The sequence below is a fragment of the Schistocerca cancellata genome, chromosome 4, assembly GCF_023864275.1.
Source record: "Schistocerca cancellata isolate TAMUIC-IGC-003103 chromosome 4, iqSchCanc2.1, whole genome shotgun sequence".
Taxonomy (NCBI): Eukaryota; Metazoa; Arthropoda; class Insecta; order Orthoptera; family Acrididae; genus Schistocerca; species Schistocerca cancellata.
In genome coordinates this window covers 511717391-511741308 of record NC_064629.1, presented here as the reverse complement: position 1 = coordinate 511741308, position 23918 = coordinate 511717391, and the positions used below count along the sequence as shown (strand labels likewise).

Here is a 23918-nt window from a genome sequence, read left to right as displayed (position 1 = left end):
TCTACTCGTATCTAGAAAACAACAGCGATAGATGCCAGGGTCGAATATCGGTAAGGGTAAACTTCTCCGTCTTGTCATTCCAGTTTCAAACATCTCGCATCTAGTGAAAAATTTCTGTATCCAATATATTGTGCTTAGCTAACAATTGATTAGGTGCTGGTTTCCAATCCCTATCCAACACAAAACTTTTCAAGTCGTTTCAAACTTAAAAAAATTGCACACTTCGTCATTTGTGAATGAAAGAATATTTAAGATCCTTCGTGGTTACTTAACAGTTGCTTTTTTATATGTTATTTATTGTAATAAATTTGAGTTTGGAAGCGTTAAAGACTGTGTCACTTCCAATAATACTTTTCCTGATATTTGCATTACCGTGGTTTTAATTATCGCCTGGACTGATTGTGATACAGAACAATGTTCTCTAGTAGTCTCGTATAGTACCCATTTTCAACAGTCAAATGACTATACTGAAAAGTTATTAGAGGACCTTCAAAGCAATTAGTTACGTGGGTTGCATGCAAATCAGGCGGAACGCAATTCAGGTCGTTCCGTTACTTTTGGGCATGATAGTACGTGGGCACTGACATCCTGAAAGCGGACATGCCACTGACGTTATAGGAATGGAAATGAATGTACTCGAAGAATTTCTGCAGGTGTTCTGCAGTTTTCACAGTGTTTTAAACTAATACACTACGTTGTCTAGAATTTGTCCTGTGCGTCTCCTCGTTTACATTGCTATTAAAAGCGAGTATCGCTGATGCCAAGGCTGAATCTGATCTCATTGCTAAACACAAATTTGGACCATTCATACTTCGAGTCTTCCGTTGTGCAGTCTACATCCACATCTAAACGGATACTCAGCAAATCACATTTAAGTGCCTGACAGAGGGTTCATCGAACCACCTTTACAATTCTCTTTTATTCCAATCTCGTATAGCGTGGGGAATAAACGAACACCTATATCTTTCCGTGCGAGCTCTGATTTCCCTTATTGTATCGTGGTGATCGTTTCTCCCTTTGTAGGTCGGTGTCAACAAAATATTATCGCATTCGGAGGTGAAACTTGGTGACTGGATTTTCCTGAGGAGATTCCGCCGCGACGAAAAACGCCTTTCTTGTAATGATGTCCACCCCAAATTCTGTATCATTACAATGAAACTCTCTTCCCTATTTCGCGATAACAGAAAACGCGCTGGCCTTATTTGAACTTTTTCTATGTAATCCGTCAATCCTACCTGGTAAGGATCCCACACCGTGCAGCAGTATTCTAAAAGATGACCGACAAGCGTAGTGTAGGCAGTTTCTTTAGTAGATCTGTTACATTTTCTAAGTGTCTTGCCAATAAAACGCAGTCTTTGGTTAGCCTTCCCCACAACAATTTCTATGTGTTCTTTCCAATTTAAGTTGTTCGTAATTGCAATTCGTAAGTATTTTGTTGAATTTAGATTTGACTGATTTAACGTGTAACTGAATGTAACGGATTATTTTTAGCACTCATGTGGATGACCTCACACTTTTTTTATTTAGGTTCAATTGCCTATTTTCGCACCAATCAGATATTTTTTCTGAATCTTTTTGCAATTTGTTTTGCTCTTTTGATGACTTTATTAGTCGATAAACGACAGCGTCATCTGCAAACAATCTAAGACCACTGCTCAGATTGTCTACCAAATCGTTTGTATAGATATGCAACAGGAAAGGAGCTGTAACACCATATTGGGGAATGCAGAAATCACATCTGTTTTGCTCGACGACTTTCCGTCAATTACTACGAACTGTGGCCTCTCTGACAGGAAATCATGAATCCGGTCACATAACTGATACGATATTTCATAAGCACGCAATTTCACTACTAGCCGTTTGTGTGGTACAGTGTCAAAAGCCTTCCGGAAATCCAGAAATACGGAAACAATTTGAATCCCTAGTCAATAGCACTCAACATTTCGTGCGAACAAAGAGCTAGTTGTGTTTCAGAAGAACGATGTTTTCTAAATCCGTACTGACCATGTGTCAATACACCGTTTTCTTCGACGTAATTCATAATGTTCGAACACAATATATGTTCCAAAATCCTGCTGCTTATCGACGTTAATGATATGGGCCTGTAATTTAGTGGACTACTCCTACTGACTTTCTTGAATATTGGTGTGACCTTTCCAGTCTTTGGGTACGGATCTTACTTCGAGCAAACCGTTGTATATGATCGTTAAGTATGGAGCTATTGTATCAGCATACTCTGAAAGATACCTAACAGTTGTACAACCTGGAGCGGAAGGCTTGCTTTTATTAAGTGATTTAAGTTGCTTTGCCACTCCGAGGATATCTACTTCTACGTTAATCATGTTCTTGAGTCGAATTCTGGAATATTTTCTTGGTCTTCTTTGGTGAAGGAATTTTCGGACGACTGTTTTAGTAACTCTGCTTTGGCAGTACTTTCATCGATAGTATCTACATTGTTATCGCGCAGAGGAGACATTGATTGTGTCTTGCTACTAGCTTGCTTCACATACGACCAGAATCTCTTTGGATTTTCTGCCATATTTCGAAACAAAGGTTCGTCGTGGAAACTGTTATAAGCACCTCGTATTGAAGTCAGCGCTAAATTTCGAGCTTCTGTAAAAGATCGCAAATCTTGGAGATTTTGGGTCCGTTTTAATTTGGCATGTTTCTGATCCGTTTTGTGTACCAAGGAGGATCAGCTCCGCCGTTTATTAATTTATTTCTCATAAATCTCTCAATTGCTGGCGCTGCTATTTCTTTGAATTCAAGCCACATCTCGTCTACACTTACATTGTTAATTTGGAAGGAGTGGAGATTATCTCTCAGCAATAATAATCGATCTGCTCGGTGTGAAAGGAGGCATGGCGAGCGTTTTCCTATTGTATAGTACAGTTTCCAGCACGCGATTCCCAACGTTATTTACTGACACTCCTGTTACAACATTCATCTCAATTTGTGCTTCAGTCACTGCTCTGTCAACGAAGATGTTCATCCGATGTGTCGATCCAGGCATGAACGTTAATATCATTTCCAACCAGAACCGACACGACGAGAATATTTACGTTTGTGGAGGTTTTTATCCATCGCTTTTCAATTTTGCGTCTGCTGAATATTTACCAAGACTAAATGCTCTGAGTGAATGTATGGCTATAGCTGTTTTGTTAGTTGACACATGGCAGTTGTGTTATTCTAACTAACAGAACCTGCAAACTACCCAAGATCTGATAAATAACGGATATTCACAGATAACAAATTTTTATTTCATCAGTGACAATATTCAATACTTGTATGGAAGTTTCTGACAGTGAAACAGGCTGAATTGTTTCAAATATGTAACAGAAGAAGGGTCTCTCTATAAAGTCCCTCAAATATTGCCAACTCTTACTGTACATCTTGATGTTAAACATATGTAAATATTGTAACGTTACACGTATTTAGGCTAGCTGTTCTGCCGTCTAGGGGTGGTATTGAGGAGACGTGAACTTGCTTCCTTGGCTGGGTGCGAGTCGGCACGGCGAAGATGCCGATCAGTCTCTCGAGGTGAGCACAGGCTCTGTGGCCAGAGATGGAAAATTCCAGAACATCATACCTGAAAGCTCTTCATCTGTTTTTATTTTCTTTATTGATTTGTTGTGTTTGTATATCTTTTTCATTATGCCAATGTCTTCCAGAACATCATATTCTCCACACTAACACACCAACTGAGTGCAGCATGTATGTCTCATACCTTGTCATTCTAGTGTAGTTATTTTATGAGTATTTTATTAACGTGGAAGTAACTTTATTTAAATGATGATTATAATCGATATTAAAAACCACTGTTATTTAAAAGAGGTCAAGCGCATGTATTACCTGATACCACCATTGAAAAGAGTTTCAAAAGACGCTTCTATCAAGCAGGACTACTTAATTGTTTAACCAATATTTAACAACATTTTACTGTCATTTAATATGAGCGGACATGCGCGAGCGAGAATCCTGACTTATTTATTTATGAACGAACTATTATTCATAATTATTATACGTGGTCTGAGTGTGATCTAATTGCAGGACCACTTCCCGTTCATTTGAGATTACTTACTTGGATAAAAATCATTCAGCATAATTCTTTGAGTCTGCATCAATTTCAGATGTTAGAATAAAACCTTTTTATTCATTATTCATTTTTATTTTATTTTATATTTCTGACTATTTAATAATTTGCAATTCTAACCAATGTATGGATTATTTGACAGCAGGATCACAGGTACATATTATTTGCCGCGTGTTTGGCTGCAAGGCATGAAAGCAAATGTGTACGACCCTACGACTTTATTGAGCCATCGTTTGTGAACAGAGCCGCGCGTGGCCCATTTACCTAGATATCAATATGAAGGTAAAGTCGCAGTATCAAACAAAGGCCATGTTGCAAATTCAGCACGATACAAAATTATGTAACGCAACTACGTACCTCGTAATAATGCAATAGACCCTGTAGATTGATATTTTATGCCTGTTGACAACAAGGTCTTTACGGTTACAGACTCTACTGCACAATCACTTAAATGATTCACGGAAATTACGTACACAGTGAAATGGGCTGAATCCAGCTAGTTTTCCAAGCACGCTCCTTCAAAATGCATGAGCCCTGCTCGCTGTTGTTGCGTCCCCTCTATTATTACAGTTAGTAAAAAAATATTCGAATCAGAAAAACGTTACATGTACTAAGTTCGTAAACGTGACCGCGATTCAAAATCGTAATAAAGCTAAGGTGCTGAACACGGCTGACAATCAGTTCAAATCAGACAGAGAAAATGTTTTCTTTGCAGGTATTTGACTGGCAGAGAGAGGGGGCAGTATGCAGCCGCTACCCACTAGATTTGGCACCAGTATCTTCAGTTAAATGGCAAACATAGCGGAACTACACTGAGCCGAGTATGACTTCAACTGGGTTGATACTTCACCCATGTTAGTACCGTGAGTTTAAAGCCTTCGTTCATTTCGATCATCTCGTCGGAGAGCAGCTTATTTGCTAGAACCGGGTTTTGTTTCAGTTTCATGAACATCCACAACAACGTAAACATAGCTCTTAATGTCACACATCACAGCTGACTCTATTACACAATTACACGCAACGGTGATGATAGCTCACAAATGATAATAAGATTGTAAAAGAACAGTTTATGAGTTTCATGATTCGCATAAAATTAAATGAACACTGATGAAGTAAAACTTGCTGCCAAAGGTGTGAAAACAAAAGCAATATCAATGAGGATCGAGTCCGAAACGTGATCGTCGACAACAAAATATAAGCCTCAGAGCAATGCTTCTTATAAAAGGTCCTAAGCAAAAGTCTCTCTCTCTCTCTCTCTCTCTCTCTCTCTCTCTCTCTCTCTCTCTCTGTCTGTCTCTAGGCTCAAGGAAAATCGTGCACTCGATGTATGTTGTTTTGATTGACGAGTTTGTACTTTTAGCTCCGGGAATGGAATCATTTGCTGTAATATAGCGCTCCATCGGGCGACTCCTACTGTAATGCTTCAGAAATTTACATTAATACATCCACCAAAACGTGCCTTTAGATCATTCCATTAAGTGAAATTTTGTTTCACTCGTGGTAAGAATGCTTGCCTTCGCCAAAATGACGTGGGCTCGTGAACGTTCACAATCGGCTTTCCATTTACTCTCTGGTCCAACATCACCATGGATTGTGTCTTTTTTCCGCAGCTCTCGTCTTTCACAGGTAACTGTAGTGTGCTAGTACGCGTAATGCGCCTTTCTGCATCAATGTTCAACATATGCACAGCCTCCTCAGTGTGGAGTTTTTAATGGTAATAACTTGTGAAGCAGTCCTAGTACTCATATAAAAGCAATTTTGACTACTTTTCAGCTGAAATGCTACAAATGTTCGTTAGCTGTACGAAGTATCTTCGATGTTGAGGGAACTCACCCGTATGGCGATAAGGAACTCGTCCATGTTGATGCTACCGTTGCCATCCCTGTCGAATCGCTTGAAGAGATCTTCGACCTCTTCTTTTGACAGCTCCATACCGGTATCATTCATGCCCTCTGTAAATTCTTCCAGGTTCAGCGTCTTACTGCCGTCGTCATCCATGCGACGAAATATTCTGCGAACAGTTTCAAACTACACTGATGCACTTATTGTCACATCAAGTAGCGTACAAATAGTTAGAAAAAAAGTGTCTTCCAATAAAACAAGACACTAAGGAGTCATCTTTTTCTGGTGCAATAGAAGTAGTACACAAGGTGTGCTTGAACTTGCAATGAAAAAAATAAATTGGTAATGAATATGTGGCGGTGATATTTATCGGAGGAATCCTAAGAACTTGAAATTAAGCAGAGGAAGTGGTCACTTATAAACCCCTCGTTCAAACAGTTTTCAGTATTGTTTGTCAGTTTTAGATTCTGACTATGTTTGATTACCGGGAGAGATTGGGAATATTTAAAGAAGGGGTAAGCTTCTTGGGATGACATATTATCGGCCTAAGCAGGGTTAGAGATGATCGGTGAAGTGTTTCTATTTCGAAACTAGAAGGACAATGATATATCAGTGTAGCTGAAATATCTATCTTTCACAAAAATAATATCGAAGTTCGCACATCGATGTTATACTACGGATATATCTTTTATATCGACAAATTTCAACGACACATCGGGCTTTATGTATACTTCTACTTCATGTATATTTAATGTACACTTCCACTGGGTATTAGAGGTAGAAAATAACTGTTTTTCACACGTCCTATCGAACTTAGCAAAAAGAAGATTCTTAAAGTATTTCTACTATCATACTTACCTATAACACTTTATGAGGAACATTTAGTAATTAATAACTCAGTAATTAAGATCAGAGAGACTGTCAAATACATTTGAGACAAGAGCAGAAAATAGCAGGTATTCTGAATGGCTGAAGGGACGCGTTGGAAAGCCACATTCTAGATAACAGAACGGTATTTGGTTTTGCCAAACATAGCAGTACTCTTGTTTCTAGGCCTGAGCCTCCATCCAAGTTGACTGTATGGTACTGGAAAGCGCTAAAGAAGAAAAGCGCTTAACGTATTTAGAGAGTTCAACAAGTGAAAAGTTAAGAGAAATCCAAGTCGAAGCTAATATACCAATTCTACTACTAAACCGGTACGCATGCTACAGTAGAGCTACCCTTGGGCTAGACCATCTGCATACCCGACAGAAGGCTCGTCTAACTGTTTCTGTCCTATAGTACTGGATCAAAGTTTGAATACTACACAATTTCTCCAGCTCAGTCACATAGAGCAAACCTGTTGGTTCTTTTTGCATTAGGTGTGATCTACGGTGCGCCTTAAGAAGCTTATGGAGCCACCATGAGCGATTTCTGAGAAAACTTGAAAAAAGCGATTTTCACCATTTTTTGACCGTCAATAGTGGATATCTAAATAACTAACCGCAGCTAACTCTCCAAATTTTAAAGGTATAGTCTCTAGGCATTTAGCTAGGGGTTCCATCTTCCAGTTTTCAAAAATCTTTATTAGTTATCAAGAAACACCAAAAACATGATTTTTTGGTACCGAAACGACCCTCAGATCCCACAGCAAATGGCTCAAAATTTTACGATATACTCCTAAGATCCTGATCTCGAAAAACCATGAATATTTTCTTGATATTTTTATCTGATTATGAGATACAAAGATTGAAAGTTACCCTACTTGAACACGAAAATACATACGCAGAATCCGGTGTGAGACGAAAACGTAGTTTATAAAGTGCGTAGCACGGAAAAATATGCTTTAAAGCGTCCCCTTTATCATCAAAAGGGTACAGGGAACGCATGCAAAATTTTTGTGCACGTAAAATCCGGTTTGGAGATGTAACACGAGTTTTACGTCATTTCAGTTTCACACAAGTAAACTACTAAAATTTTACTTGGCCATAGAGTTATTTTCATATGAGTGACATGCCGTGCTGTAGCAGAGAAAAGAAGGGAGCCAGCGGAGAAATGCTCCAATCGGAGCACAAAAAATGACGAATAAGATCTGTTTAAAAGACTGACTGAAAAGTGGGGTACCAACTGCCTAATTCTATTTTCCTCAGCACCTTTTAAAAATTTTTCCAAAAATTTTGGCATGCGAACATATTTGCGCTTTTTTACGCTGAGAGAGAATGAGGCAATAGCGGTGGGAAAGAGACGGAAAAGTAACAAATATAAGTACTGGAAGACAGTAAACAGAGGTTGTGGTACAGAAAGAGGGAAAGAGAAAATTGTAGTGTGAGAGAAAGGGAGGGACACAGTGGCAGTGGAACACAGTTGACAGTGACAGAACAGTGCTTTAAAGAGAGTGAAGAAAACAGTGCCATTGGGAGAGGAATAAAGGGAGGGGAAAGTGGAAGTGGGTGGAGCCAGTCATAATAAGAGACAGAATCTGTAACCATAACAACGAGGAAGAGAGAGATATTGACAGTGAGAAGAGACAACCGCGGTGGGAAAAAATGAATGAGCTAGTAGCAGCAAGAGAGAACGTTTTCCGACGTCATGCCCAATATTTAAACTATTTGACTATGTCAAGCAGGACACTATTAATACTTTATCTGCGTGTACTGGTAATACTTATAGGTTTGATCTTCCTTCTCATCCGCATTAACTTACATTTTTCCACATTTAGGGCTAGCTGCCATTTATCACACCAACTGGAAATTTTGTCTAAGTCGTCTTGTATCTTCCTACAGTCGCTCAACTTCCACACCTTACCGTACACCACGGGATCATCAGCAAACAGCCACAGATTGCTGTCCACCCTGCCAGCTAAATCATCTATGTATATAGAAAACAACAGCGGTTCTATCACACTTCCCTGGGACACTCCTGACGATACCTTTGTCTCTGAAGAACACTCACCGTCGAGGACAATATACTGGCTTCTATTACTTAAGAAACCTTCGGGCCACTCATATACCTGTGAAACTATTCCATATGCTCGCACCTTCGTTAACAGCCTGCGATGCGGCACCGTGTCAAATGCTTTTCGGAAATCGAGAAATATGGAATCTGCCCGTTGCTCTTCATCCATAAGTCTCAGTATATCATGTGAGAAAAGAGCAAACTCGGTTTCGCACAAGCGATGTTTTCTAAAACCATGCTGAATCGTGCACATATGCCTCTCAGTCTCCAGAAAGTTTATTATATTCGAACTGAGAATATGTTCAAGGATTCTGCAGCAAACATAAATTAGAGATATTACTCTGTAATGTTGCGGGTTCGTTCTTTTACATTTGTTATATACTGGAGTCACCTTCGCTTTTACTCGGGACTTTGCGCTGGGCCAGAGATTCGTGATAAATATTCTCTAGTTAAGGACCAATGCCGTAGAATACTCTTTGTAAAATCGAACTGGGACTCCATCCGGACCTGGTGGCTTATTTGTTTTCGTATCTTTCAAATGTTTCCCTACGCCAGGAATTACCATCAGAGAGTCTGTCTGATGGTCAAATGATGTTATGTTTGTACGACTCTCCTGCGTGAACGATTTCCTGAACGACAAACTTAAAACTTCCGTTTCGTTTTTCAGTCTTCGGCTGCCACAGAAGACTGGTCAACAAGGGACTCGATGGAATCCTTAGAGCCGCTTAGCGATTTTTACATATGAGGGTAATCCCAAAAGTAAGGTCTCCTATTTATTTTATAAGTACATAGACCTGCTGATTTCTACAATGGTTTACATCAGTTTACAGCTTGAAAATTTAGCTATTTTTCTACATAATCACCATTTCTGTCGATGCATTTTTGTAGACGCTATGGTAGTTTTTGTATGCCCATGTCATACCAGCTCGCCGCCATGCCGTTCAGAAAGTTGTTAACCTCTTCTTTCACCTCGTCGTCGGAGCTGGATCGCTTTCCGGCCAAATTTCCTTTTAACCTAGGAAACAGGTGATGGTCACTGGGCGCCATGTCAGGACTATAGGGTGGATGGGTTTCCAACCGATTTCTCATACATAAACAGCAGTTAACTGGCGTTGCCTGGTGAAACGTTGTTGTGGTGCCTCGTGTAAGGAGGAGAAATGCGTACCATCACGTTTCCAACTTTGATAAAGGTTGGATTGTAGCCTGTCGCGATTACGGTTTACCGTATCGCGACATTGTTGCTCACGTTGGTCGAGATCCAATGACTGTTAGCAGAATATGGAATCGGTGGGTTCAGGAGGGTAATACGGAACGCCGTGATGGATCCCAACGGCCTCGTATCACTAGCAGTCGAGATGACAGGCATCTTAATCCGCATGGCTGTAACGGGTCGTGCAGCCACGTCTCGATCCCTGAGTCAACAGATGGGGACGTTTGCAAGACAACAACCATATGCACGAACAGTTCGACGACGTTTGTAGCAACATGGGCTATCAGCTCGGAGACCATGGCTGCGGTTACCCTTGACGCTGCATCACAGACAGGAGCGCCTGCGATGGTGTACTCAACGACGAACCTGTGTGCACGAATGGCAAAACGTCATTTTTTCCGGAGGAATCCAGGTTCTGTTTACAGCATCATGATGGTCGCATCCGTGTCTGGCGACATCGCGGTGAACGAACTTTGGAAGCGTGTATTCGTCATCGCCATACTGGCGTATCATCCGGCGTGATGGTATGGGATGTCATTGGTTACACGTCCCGGTCACCTCTTGTTCGCATTGACAGCACTTTGAACAGTGGACGTTACATTTAAGATTTGTTATGACCCGTGGCTCTACCCTTCATTCGAGCCCTGCGAAACCCTATATTTCAGCAGGATAATGCACGACCGCATGTTGCAGGTCCTGTAGGGGCCTTTCTGGATACAGAAAATGTTCGACTGCTGCCTGGCTAGCACATTCTCCAGATCTCTCACCAATGGAAAACTTCTGGTCAATGGTAGCCGAGCAACTGGCTCGTCACAATACGCCAGTCACTACTCTTGATGAACTGTAGTATCGTGTTGAAGCTGCATGGGCAGCTGTACCCGTACACGCCATCCAAGGTCTGTTTGACTCAATGCCCAGGCGTATCAAGGCCATTATTACAACCAATGGTGGTTGTTCTAGGTACTGATTTCTCAGGATCTATTCACCCAAGTTGCGTGAAAATGTAATCACATGTCAGTTCTAGTATATTATATTTTTCCAATGAATACCCGTTTATCGTCTGCATTTCTTCTTGGTGTAGCAATTTTAATGGCCAGTAGTGTAATAAACTGGAGAAATACGCCTGGGTTCTAGAAATAATGAAAAAGTACATACTGTTAGTATAAAATGGTAGAATTAGAGGCAATAGTGGATTCCAGGAATGTTTCTTGCCAAGATTTTCGTTTCTTTTTTCGGAATATCGCTGTGCAAACTTAGATATACAGCGTTATTCCATGTCACTTTACTGAACATTTTAGCGCCCATTGCTGGTAGGTTCTTCACTACAATTTTATTAAACCATCACGAAACACGGCTAACATTATTTCCCGTGAGAAAACTTGTGGTTACGCACTTCACACAAAGATAGGGTTAAAACAGTTACTGAAATTGCAAACTCGATCCTGTAAACAGGAAAGAAATAACATTTACTCCAAATTTTCAAACATATGTAAGTTATTTGCTTTCTTTTCATTCACGAGGAGAAGTTCATGTGACTTTTAATTTTGTGTCATTGTCAACTACAAACATTCGTGTGGTATCGATAGCAACGATACCACTGAACAGTTTCTCAAGTTGGCACTACGAGAGACACAGGCGACAGCGCCCTCTAGCCGGTGCTGTCGAGGCCTACGAGCTCCGCGACTGCTTCACCCTATTTCGTCAGGTGCAGACAGCCAGGACACTTCGCTTCAACTTCGCACCACCTTGCAAGTTATGTAATATGTTTGCATGTGTTTATCCACTAGTAAAGGTGTTTAAACCGTATTTGCAGTACCGAGAGATTAGTACCTTTTCCTGTTCCTGTTCCATACCCACGCGCCGCCTCCCAGGCGGGATACAAAAATTCGCTTCATTGTTTCCTGTTTTATTAGTTCTCTACTACGATTGCATTCAATCTAGTACCCTACATATCTGTACTTAGGGATAGGGTGTATTCTATACAAGTCATAGAGTATCGGTCTACGGCATCGAAAATAGCGACGTCGCAGTACTCTTATAAAGCGTTATTCCATTCATATTGGACGTATTTCTCCGGGGACCAGCTTCCCTTTTCTTGATGTATGCTACAAACTAGCATCCTACAGTCTTTCCATTTTAATGTTTTTTTTTTTACCTGTCAATGGTATGTTTCTTTTTCTGCGCGTTATTCACTCGTTTTATGTTAGGAATAAAACTCACGCTGCTGCTGATTACAGCGTTGTACTAGCGAACAATGTAAAAAATACGTGACTGCGACCACTTATTGTGCTGTACCCAGACGGACACATGGGAAATATTATCATTAGAGTAAGAGAATGTCGTAGACAGCATTATTCAAAAAAAGTGCCATACAGCGTTATTCACGCGTGCTTTTGAAGGTTAGTTATTTAGTGACAAGTTTTTTTTTAATGCGGCCTATCTCATAGTAGCACTTACATCCTACGTCCACAATGACTGATTTATTTGTTGAATGTATTCCAATACTTGTCTTCCTCTAGAGTTTTTCCCTATACAGCTCCCTCTGATATCATAGAAGTTAGTCCCTGATATCTTAAAACATGCCATATCAGCCTGCCCCTTCCTGTTGTTAGTATTTTTCATGTATTCCTGTTTTTTACCCGTTCTACCGACAGCATCTTCACTCCACATCGTTTCAGTCCATCTGGTTTTCAATATCTTTCTATAGCCCCATATATCAAACGCTTTGATTCTCTTCTTTTCCGGTTTTCCCACAGTCCCTGATTCATCACAATACAATTCGGTGCTCCAAACGTACATCTTAGAAATTTATTCCTCAAATTAAGGCCTTTGTTTGATACTAGCAGACTTCTTTTGGCCATGATATTTTGCTTCCGAGGTAGCAGAATTCGTTAGCTTCGTCTGCTTCGTTGCCACCGATTTTGATGTTAAGTTTATAGCTAATCAACATCTAGATCTGCATCTACACAGATACTCCGCAAGCCGGCGCTTGGTGGAGGTACTCTATACCACTACTAGTCATTTCCCTTCTCGTTCCACTCGCAAACAGAGCGAGAGAAAAACCACTTTCTGCATGCCTCTGTATGAGCCCAAATTTCTCGTATCTTATCTTCGTGGTCCTTACGCTCAATTCATGTTGGCGGCAGTAGAATCGTTCTACAGTCAGCTTCAGACGCCGATTCTCTAAATTTTCTCAGCAGTGTTCCTCTAAAACAACGTCGTCTTCCCACCAGGGAAGTGTACGAAGCATCTCCGTAATACTTAGGTGTTGTTCGAACCTACCGGTAACAAATCTAGCAACTCACCTCTAAATAGCTTCGATATCTTCCTTTCATCCGACCTGGTACGGATCCCAACACTCGAGCAGTACTCAAGAATAGGTCACTCCAGCGTCTTATATGTAGTCTCCTTTACAGAGGAATCGCACTTTCCTAAAATTCTCCCAATAAGCCAAAGTCGACCATTCGCCTTCCTTCCCACAGTCCTCACATACTCGTTCCATTTCATATTGCTTTGGAACGTTACGCCCCGACATTTAAACGATATGACTGTGTCAAGCAGGCCACTAGTAATGCTGTATCCGAACATTACGGGTTTATTTCTCCTTCGCATCCATATCAAATTACATTTTTCTACACTTAGACCTAGCTGCCATTCCTCAAACCAACTAGAAATATTGTGTAAGCCATATTGTATCCTCCTACAATCACTCAACTTCGACACCTTACTGTACACTACAGCATCATCAGCAAACAACCACAGATTGCTGATCACTCTGTCCGCTAAATCATTATGCATATAGAGAACAACGGCGGTCCTATCACACTCCCCTGGGATACTCCGAACAATACCCTTGTCTCCTGCCCGCATCTCGTGGTCGTGCGGTAGCGTTCTCGCTTCCCACTCCCGGGTTCCCGGGTTCGATTCCCGGCGGGGTCAGGGATTTTCTCTGCCTCGTGATGGCTGGGTGTTGTGTGCTGTCCTTAGGTTAGTTAGGTTTAAGTAGTTCTAAGTTATAGGGGACTGATGACCATAGATGTTAAGTCCCATAGTGCTCAGAGCCAGTTGAACCAGTTTTTGAACCCTTGTCTCCGATGAACACTCGCCCTCAAGGACAACTTACTGGATTCTATTAGTTAAGAAACCTTCGAGCCATCACATATCTGTGAACCTATTCCATACGCTCGTACCTTCGTTAACATCCTGTAATAGGGCACCGTGTCAGATTCTTTCCAGAAATCTAGAGGTATGGACGCTGCCTGTTGCCTTTCAGCAATAATTCGCAGCATATCAAGTGAGAAAAGTGCAAGCTGAGTTTCGCACGAGCGATGCTTTCCGAAACCATGCTGATACGTGCACGTAAGCTTCTCGGTCTTAATAAAATGTATTATATTCGAACTGAGAATATTTTCAAGGATTCTGCAGCAAACCGCAGTTAGGGAAATTGGTCCTTAATGTTGCAGGTCTGTTGTTTTACCTTTCTTATATACAGGAGTAGCCTGCTGCTTTTTACCGTCACTTAGGACTTTGATTCGCGATAAATGCAAGCTAGGTAAGGGGCCGATGCCGTAGAGTACTCCTTGGGAAACCGAATTGGGATTCCATCCGGACCTAGTGACTTATTTTCTTTCGTATCTTTCAATTGTTCCTCTGCTCCAGGGATGCTTATACGGGAGTCTCTCTGATGGTCATATGGTATTATGTTTGTACAGTTCTCCTGCGTGAACGATTTGCTGAATGCGAAACTTAAAACTTGGGTTTCGTTTGTGTGTTTTTGGCTTCCAGACAAGACTGGTCAATAAGGGACTCGATGGAAGCCTTAGATCCGCTTAGCGATTTTTACATAGTATCAGCATTTTCTCGGGTTCTCTGTTCTCTGCCATATCATTTGCTAAGGCAATACGGTCGCTGTTGTATGCATGGCGCGTATTTTCAGAGACCCACGAATCTCTACTAGCGCCTGCTTGTCGTCATTTGTGCTTCCCCTTTTGAATCGAGACTGCAACAGCCTCTGTTTCCTCAGCATCCACTGAATTCCGTTATTAAACCATGGTGGGTCTTTTCCATCCTTTATCCACTTACTACGCACGTAACTCTCCAGACCACGATTTACAATCTGCTTAAACTTTGCTCATATTTCCTCTGCCTCCATCTTACTGAAACTAAGTGATACCAATTCACTGCCTAAGTGAGATGTTAATAACTGCTTATCTGCTCTATCTAACAGACACACTTTCCTAGTCTTCTTGACTGATTTATTAACTTTCGTAATCATAGTTGCTACAATGGTATCTTGAGCGCTAATCCCCGTTTCTGTACTCAAATTGTGGATAAGGTCCGGCCTATTTGTAGCTACAACGTCTAAGATATTTCCATTGTTCCATTGCGTATGGGCTGCCGAACTATCTGCTGAAAACAATTTTCAGAAAACGTGTTCAAAATGAATCTCATTTCTGCTACTCCTTATTGCTTTAGATTTACTCTCAATCCATATTCTGTACTCATTAGACTTATTTATATTCAACATATCCTTTACTACTAGTAACAGCTCAAAAGAAACAACTTCATCCTATCGATGATGTAACTACTGCCTCATCACCCATCCCACCGCTTTACCAGATGTTATTGGGAAAGTTGACCGAAATAGGCCGATTTTCCAATGTAAAATGACGGGTAATTTAAGGTATCCCAATGTGATAAAGTTATAATGTTGGATCAACCCCATGAACCACGAATCTTGCGGATTCTCGAGTGGCTTGCGTTCCTCAGCGATACAGATAGCTGTACGGTACGTACAAGTGGTTCCTGAACAGCGGCAGCAGCCTCTTTAGTAGCTTCAGGGGCATCAGTCTGGGTGACTGCATGATCTGGCCATGTAACATCAAACAAAACGACGTTGCTGTGCTGCTACTGTCAACGGCTGAAAGCAAGGGGAAACTACAGCCGTAATTTTTCCCGAGGGCATGCAGCTCTACTGTATGGTTAAATGATGATGCCATCCTCTTGGGTAAAATAGTCCCGCATTCGGATCGCTTGGTGGGGACTACTCAGCAGGATGTCGTCATCAGGAGGAACAAAACTGGGGTTCTGCGGATCGGAGTGTGGAATGTTATATCCCTTAATCAAGCAGGTAGGTTCTAAAATTTACAAGGGAAAATTGGTAGTTTTAAAGCTAGATATAGTGGGAATTAGTGAAGTTCGATGGCAGGAGGAACAGGACTTCTGGCCAGGTGAATACAGGGTTATAAATACAAGTCAAATAGGGGTAATGCAGGAGTGGGTTTAATAATGAATAAGAAAAAAGTTATGCGGGTACGCTACTATGAACAATATAGTGAACGTATTATCGTAGACTAGATAAACACTAAGTCCACACTACTACAGTAGTACAAGTTTATAAGCCAACTAGATCCACGTATGATGAAGAGGGTGAAAAAAGGTATGATGAGATGAAAGAAATTATTCAGATAGTTAAGGGAGATGAAACTTTAATTATGATGGAGGACTGGAATTCGATAGCAGGGGAAGAAATAGAAGGAAAAATAGTAGGTTAATATGAACCTAGATCCACGTATGATGAAGAGGGTGAAAAAAGGTATGATGAGATGAAAGAAATTATTCAGATAGTTAAGGGAGATGAAACTTTAATTGTGATGGAGGACTGGAATTCGATATCAGGGAAAGAAATAGAAGGAAAAATAGTAGGTTAATATGAACTTGAGGCAAAGGAATGAAAGAGGAAGCCACCTGGTAGAATTTTAGGCAGACCATAATTCAATCATCGCTGACGTTTGGTTTAAGAATCATGAAAGGAGGTTGTATACGTGGAAGAGACCTGGAGATACCGGAAGGCTTCAGATAGATTATGTACTGGGTAGACAGAGATTTAGGAACCAGATTTTAAATTGTAAGACATTTCCAGGGGCAGATGTGGACTCTGACCACAATTTATTGGTAACGAACTGTAGATTAAAACAGAAAAATTGCAAAAAGGTAGGCAATTAAGGAGATGGGTCCTGGAGAAGTTGAAAGAACCAGAGGTTGTTGAGAGTCTCAGAGGGAGTATTAGGGAACGGTTGACTAGAACAAGGGAAAGAAATACAGTAGAAGATGAATGGGTAGCTTAAAGAGATGCAATAGTGAAGGCAGCAGAGGATCAAGTAGGTAAAAAGGCACGGCCTATTAGAAATCCTTGGATAACACAGGAGATACTGAATTTAATTTATGGAAGAAGAAAATATAAAACTGCAGCAAGTGAAGCGGGCAAAATGGAATGCAAACGTCTAAAAAACGAGACTGACAGGAAGTGCAAAATGGCTTAGCAGCAATGGCTAGAGGACAAATGTAAGGATTTAGAAGCATATTTCACTAGGGGAAAGATAGGTACCGCCTACACGAAAATTAAAGAGGCCTTTGGGAAAAAGAGAAGCAGTTGTGTGAATATCAAGACCTCAGATGGAAAACCAGTACGAAGCAAAGAAGGGAAAGCTGAAAGGTGGAAGTTGTACAGAGCGTCTATATGAGGGAAATGAACTTGAAGGCAATATTATAGAAATGCAGAGGATGTAGATGAAGACGAGATGGGAGATTGATGCTGCGAGAAGAATTTCGAGGAGCACTGAAAGGCCCAAGTCGAAACAAGGCCCTGGGAGTAGATGACATTCCGTCAGAATTGCTGACAATCTTGGGAGAGCCAGTCATGACAAAACTCTTCCATCTGGTCTGCAAGATGTACACTGATGAGGCAAAACATCATGACCACCTGCTTAATAGTTTGTTTGTCCATCTCTGGAATGAAATACATCACTGATTCTGCGTATCAGGGATCCAACAGTTTTTTGGTAAATTTGTGGAGATATGTGGCAATAGATGCCTACGCACTGGTCATGTAATTCGCGTAAATAACGAGCCACTGATTTGGATGAGCGATGATGGCGCTCGATAACAACACAGATGGCTTCCATAGGATTTGCATCAGGCCAGTTTTGTCGCCGAGACGTCAAACCACTGTAGCACGGTTCTGGCTCTGAGCACTATGCGACTTAACTTCTGAGGTCATCAGTCGCCTAGAAATTAGAACTAATTAAACCTAACTAACCTAAGGACATCACACACATCCATGCCCGAGGCAGGATTCGAACCTGCGACCGTAGCGGTCGCTTGGCTCCAGACTGTAGCGCCTAGAACCGCACGGCTACTCCGGCCGGCTCTGGCTCTGAGACACTGACATTATACTACTCAAAGGTGACGTCGCTGAAGACATTAAGCATGCGGGTGGTTTGCAGCTGTCAGAGTGTCTTCGATCACTAGACAGGTCCCATGCAAGCGCAGGAGAAAGTCTCCCATAGCAAAGAGGTGCAGCCCACTAGCCTGCGTCCCGGCAAATTTCGAACCCCCGTCCACTTCGATGACGGCGTTTATGGAGACGACCATCAACCTACTGTAGAAAAATTGTGATCCACCCGAAGAGCCGCCACGTTTCCATTGATCGACGGTGGAATCCCGATGGTCCCGTGCCCATTGCAATCATAATTAGCGGGTAGTTGGGCCAACATGTAAACACGTAGAGGTGGTCAGCTGCGGAGCTCCATGTTCAACAGTGTACGATGTGCTCCGAAACATTTGTGCGTGCACCAACATTGTGATCTTTCGGCAGAGATGCCACAGATCACCGTTTATCCTACTTTACAGGGGAGACAAGGCTCCGAACACCACGTTCTGTGAAGGGCCGTGGACGTCCAACCATTTAGCACCTCGAGGGTGTTTCACTGCCCTTCATCCTCTTTCCGCAGTCGCTCACGACAGTTCTACGTGAACATTCGGACAGCTTTGCCGTTTTCGTGACACTCGTTCACAGGCACCGTGTTATAATCTGCCGTGTTATAATCTGCCTTTTGTCAAAGTCGCTTATTTCAATGGATTTCCCCATTTGCAGCCTATATCTTCGATGGGGTGATCCCCCGTCTGTCTTCTCTGCTTACATACTTTTTCACCGTGTGACGTGCCCGCAACGCCAGCAGACGGCATCCAACGTCGCGGTGGGCAGTGGTTATAATGTTTTGACTTATCAGTGTATTGGATAGATGGAATAGCCTCTAACTTCAAGAAGACTGTTATAATTCCAGATCCGAAGAAAAAAAGTTGTTGCAAATTACCAAACTATTAGCTTAACAAGTCATGGCTTCAGAATACTAACACGAAGTATCTACATAAGAATGGAGAAACTGGTGGAAGCTGTCCTCGGTGTAGATGAATTTGGATTCCTAAGAAGTGTGTAGCAACACGCAAGGCAACACTGACCCTACGACTTATTTTAGGAAATAGGTTAATGAAAGGTAAACCTACGTTTATAGGATTTGTAGACTTAGAGATAGCTTTTGACAATGTTGACTGAAATATTTTCTTCGAAATTCCGAAGGTAGTAGGGGTAAAACATAGAGAGCGAAAAGCTGTTTAGAACTTCTACTGAAGTCGGATGGCAGTTATATGAGTACAGGGGCGCTAAAGGAAAGCAGTCTTTGGGACAAGAACAAGTCGTTATTGTAGGCTGTCCCCAATGTTACTCAGTCTGCTCATTAAGCAACCAGTAAAGGTAAGCAAACAAAAATTTGGAGTAAGCATTTAAGTTCAAGGAGAAGGACTATAAACTTTAATAAAGAATTGTGCGATCAAGACCTTTCTACAATTAAAAGTTGTGCCAAATATGAATGGTCGCCTGCCTCTTCCATGGATGTATTTCCGCATCAAGTAATGGACTTTGTAGTTTGCCCGTGACATTGAAATTCTGTCAGAGGCAGCAAAGGACTTGGAAGAGCAGTTGAACGGAATGCACAGGGTCTTGAAAGGAGGATATAAGAACAACATCAACAAAAGGAAAATGAAGATAGTGGAATGTAGTCTAAGTAAAACAGGTGATGCTGAGGGAATTAGATTAAGAATCGAGACACTTAAAAATATAGCTGATTTCTGCTATTTGTGCAGCTGAAAATTGGAAATTTGTGGTAAGTTCTATGGGACCAAACTGCTGAGGTCATCGGTCCCTAGGCTTACACACTACTTAATCTAACTTAAACTAACTTACGCTGAGGACAACACACACACCTATGCCCAAGTGCGGACTCGAACCTCCGAAGGGGGGGGGGGGGGGACCGCGCGAACCGTGACAAGGCTCCTTAGACCGTGTGCAGAGTGCAGCTGATGATGGCTGAAGCAGACAGTATAGAAAGTGTAGACTGGCAATGGCAAGATAAGCGTTTCTGAAGAAGAGAAATTTCTTAACGTCAAGTATAGTGTCAGGAAGTCATTTCTGAAAGTATTTGTGTGAAGTGTAGTCATGTATGGAAGTGAAACATGATCGATAAAAAGTTTAAACAAGAAGAGAACAGAAGCTTTTGAAATGTGGTGCTACAGAGGAATGCTCAAGATTAGGCCTAGATGGGTAGATCACGTAACAAATGAGGGGGTAATAAATAGAATTGGGGAGATAAGGACTTTGTAGCGCAACTTGACTAGATTGGGAAGGAGGTAAGCAGCAGTGGTTATTCGGAGATTCACAGCCACCGAAGACTACTTGCGCTCAGTTGGCGCAAATAGGCCACCGGACAAGTGCGAGTAGGAGTCGCGCTCTGACTGTTCCTCAGAAACTTAATAATGTATGTAGATAGTTCATTATATCTTTTGATGAGTGAGTCTGTGCGTATCAAAATATGTGACATAAATGGGCATATATTTGGATATCATTGACTAAGAAGCATAAATTCTTTGCACAGCCAAGGAACCGTAGTCCATTAGTATTTTACTTAAATTTCAACTACACTACTGGCCATTAAAATTGCTACGCCAAGAAGAAATGCAGATGATAAACGGGTATTCATTGGACAAATATATCATACTAGAACTGACATGTGATTAGATATTCACGCAATTTGGGCGCATAGATCCTGAGAAATCAGTACCCAGAACAACCACCATTGGCCGTAATAATGGCATTGATACGCCTGGGCATTGAGTCAAACAGAGTTTGGATGGGGTGTACAGGTACAGCTGTCCATGTAGCTTCAACACGATACTACAGTTCATCAAGAGTAGTGACTGGCGTATTGTGACGAGCCAGTTGCTCGGCCACCATTGACCAGACGTTTTCCATTGGTGAGAGATCTGGAGAATGTGCTGGCCAGGGCAGCAGTCGAACATTTTCTGTATCCAGAAAGGTCCGTACAGGACCTGCAACATGCGGTCGTGCATTATCCTGCTGAAATGTATAGGATTTCGCAGGGATCGAATGAAGGGTAGAGCCACGGGTCATAACACATCTGAAATGTAACGTCCACTGTTCAAAGTTCCGTTAATGCGAACAAGAGGTGACCGAGACGTGTAACCGATGGCACCCCATACCATCACGCTGGGTGATACGCCAGTATGGCGATGACCAATACATGCTTCCAACGTCCGTTCACCGCGATGTCGCCAAACACGGATGCGACCATCATGATGCTGTAAACAGAACCTGGATTCATCCGAAAAAATGACGTTTTGCCATTCGTGCACCCAGGTTCGTCGATGAGGACACCATCGCAGGCGCTCCTGTCTGTGAGGCAGTGTCAAGGGTAACCGCAGCCATGGTCTCCGAGCTGATAGTCCATGCTGCTGCAAACGTCGTCGAAATGTTCGTGCAGATGGTTTTTGTCTTGCAAACATCCCCATCTGTTGACTCAGGGATCGAGACGTGGCTGCACGCCCCGTTACAGCCATGCGGATTAAGATGCCTGTCATCTCGACTGCTAGTGATACGAGGCCGTTGGGATCCAGCACGGCGTTCCGTGTTACCCTCCTGAACCCACCGATTCCAAATTCTGCTAACAGTCATTGGATCTCGACCAACACGAGCAGCAATGTCACGATACGATAAACCACAATCGCGATAGGCTACAATCCGACCTTTATCAAAGTCGTAAACGTGATGGTACGCTCTTCTCCTCCTTACACAGGGCATCACAACAACGTTTCACATGGCAACGCCAGTCAATTGCTGTTTGTGTATGAGGAATCGGTTGGAAACTTTTCGCATGTCAGCACGTTGTAGGTGTCGCCACCGGCGCCAACCTTGTGCGAATGCTCTGAAAAGCTAATCATTTGCATATTACAGCATCTTCTTCCTGTCGGTTAAATTTCGCGTCTGTAGCACGTCAGTTTCGTGGTGTAGCAATTTTAATGGCCAGTGGTGTACAAACCTCTACCCGTTCCTGAGAGAAAGGTCATAACAGACGGACAAACAGGCAGGCTTATTCTATAGGGGTTCTGTTTTTGCCAGTTGGGGTACGAAACCCTTAAAATGACGAGCAATTCAAATTATGCCAAATGCACAAAGTTAAAACAGCACTGCAGTCACAGTGGGCTTGTGTCCTTCTATATAATTTTTCCTACTTGTTTCACTCCTAGATTCCGGAGCCTTCTACATGATCTCTCAGGTCACTTCCAGCCTCAAACGTGATTCATTATTATGTGGGAATTATAGCTCAGTTGGGAAGGTAATAAATACGTAGGGCCTTGAGTATGGAGTGAATTGTTTAAGCTTTTCATTGACAATCTCCTTGAAGCAGTAGTAACACTGTCAGCTAAATTATAATGATAATGGTAAATATAATACTATCAGTGGGCCCACTTCCATTCCCCAACAGTTACATTTTCAACAGTTCAGTTTCTAGGTCAGTCACTAAACGGTTTAAACTTTTATTCATTTCTCAATAAGCATAATGGGTTTATGGGCTATGATTGAAATAACGTTCTCTTATTTCTAATTAATAAGAACAAAGGAACAGGACAACAAATACTTACTTTCAATCAATAGGAAATGTACAATTAATATACACTCCTGGAAATGGAAAAAAGAACACATTGACACCGGTGTGTCAGACCCACCATACTTGCTCCGGACACTGCGAGAGGGCTGTACAAGCAATGATCACACGCACGGCACAGCGGACACACCAGGAACCGCGGTGTTGGCCGTCGAATGGCGCTAGCTGCGCAGCATTTGTGCACTGCCGCCGTCAGTGTCAGCCAGTTTGCCGTGGCATACGGAGCTCCATCGCAGTCTTTAACACTGGTAGCATGCCGCGACAGCGTGGACGTGAACCGTATGTGCAGTTGACGGACTTTGAGCGAGGGCGTATAGTGGGCATGCGGGAGGCCGGGTGGACGTACCGCCGAATTGCTCAACACGTGGGGCGTGAGGTCTCCACAGTACATCGATGTTGTCGCCAGTGGTCGGCGGAAGGTGCACGTGCCCGTCGACCTGGGACCGGACCGCAGCGACGCACGGATGCACGCCAAGACCGTAGGATCCTACGCAGTGCCGTAGGGGACCGCACCGCCACTTCCCAGCAAATTAGGGACAGTGTTGCTCCTGGGGTATCGGCGAGGACCATTCGCAACCGTCTCCATGAAGCTGGACTACGGTCCCGCACACCGTTAGGCCGTCTTCCGCTCACGCCCCAACATCGTGCAGCCCGCCTCCAGTGGTGTCGCGACAGGCGTGATTGGAGGGACGAATGGAGACGTGTCGTCTTCAGCGATGAGAGTCGCTTCTGCCTTGGTGCCAATGATGGTCGTATGCGTGTTTGGCGCCGTGCAGGTGAGCGCCACAATCAGGACTGCATACGACCGAGGCACACAGGGCCAACACCCGGCATCATGGTGTGGGGAGCGATCTCCTACACTAGCCGTACACCACTGGTGATCGTCGAGGGGACACTGAATAGTGCACGGTACATCCAAACCGTCATCGAACCCATCGTTCTACCATTCCTAGACCGGCAAGGGAACTTGCTGTTCCAACAG

At 42.6% G+C, this 23918-nt stretch overlaps 1 protein-coding gene across 1 annotated transcript in view; it reads right to left on the bottom strand.

Moving 5' to 3' along the window:
- The window catches only part of LOC126183195 (calcyphosin-like protein), a 343308-nt gene that overhangs the window by 154309 nt on the left and 165081 nt on the right, over positions 1-23918 (bottom strand). Inside the window, exon 3 of the mRNA XM_049924949.1 lies at positions 5927-6104. Coding sequence (XP_049780906.1) covers positions 5927-6104 — 178 coding nt within the window. The remainder of the gene's footprint in view (positions 1-5926; positions 6105-23918) is intronic.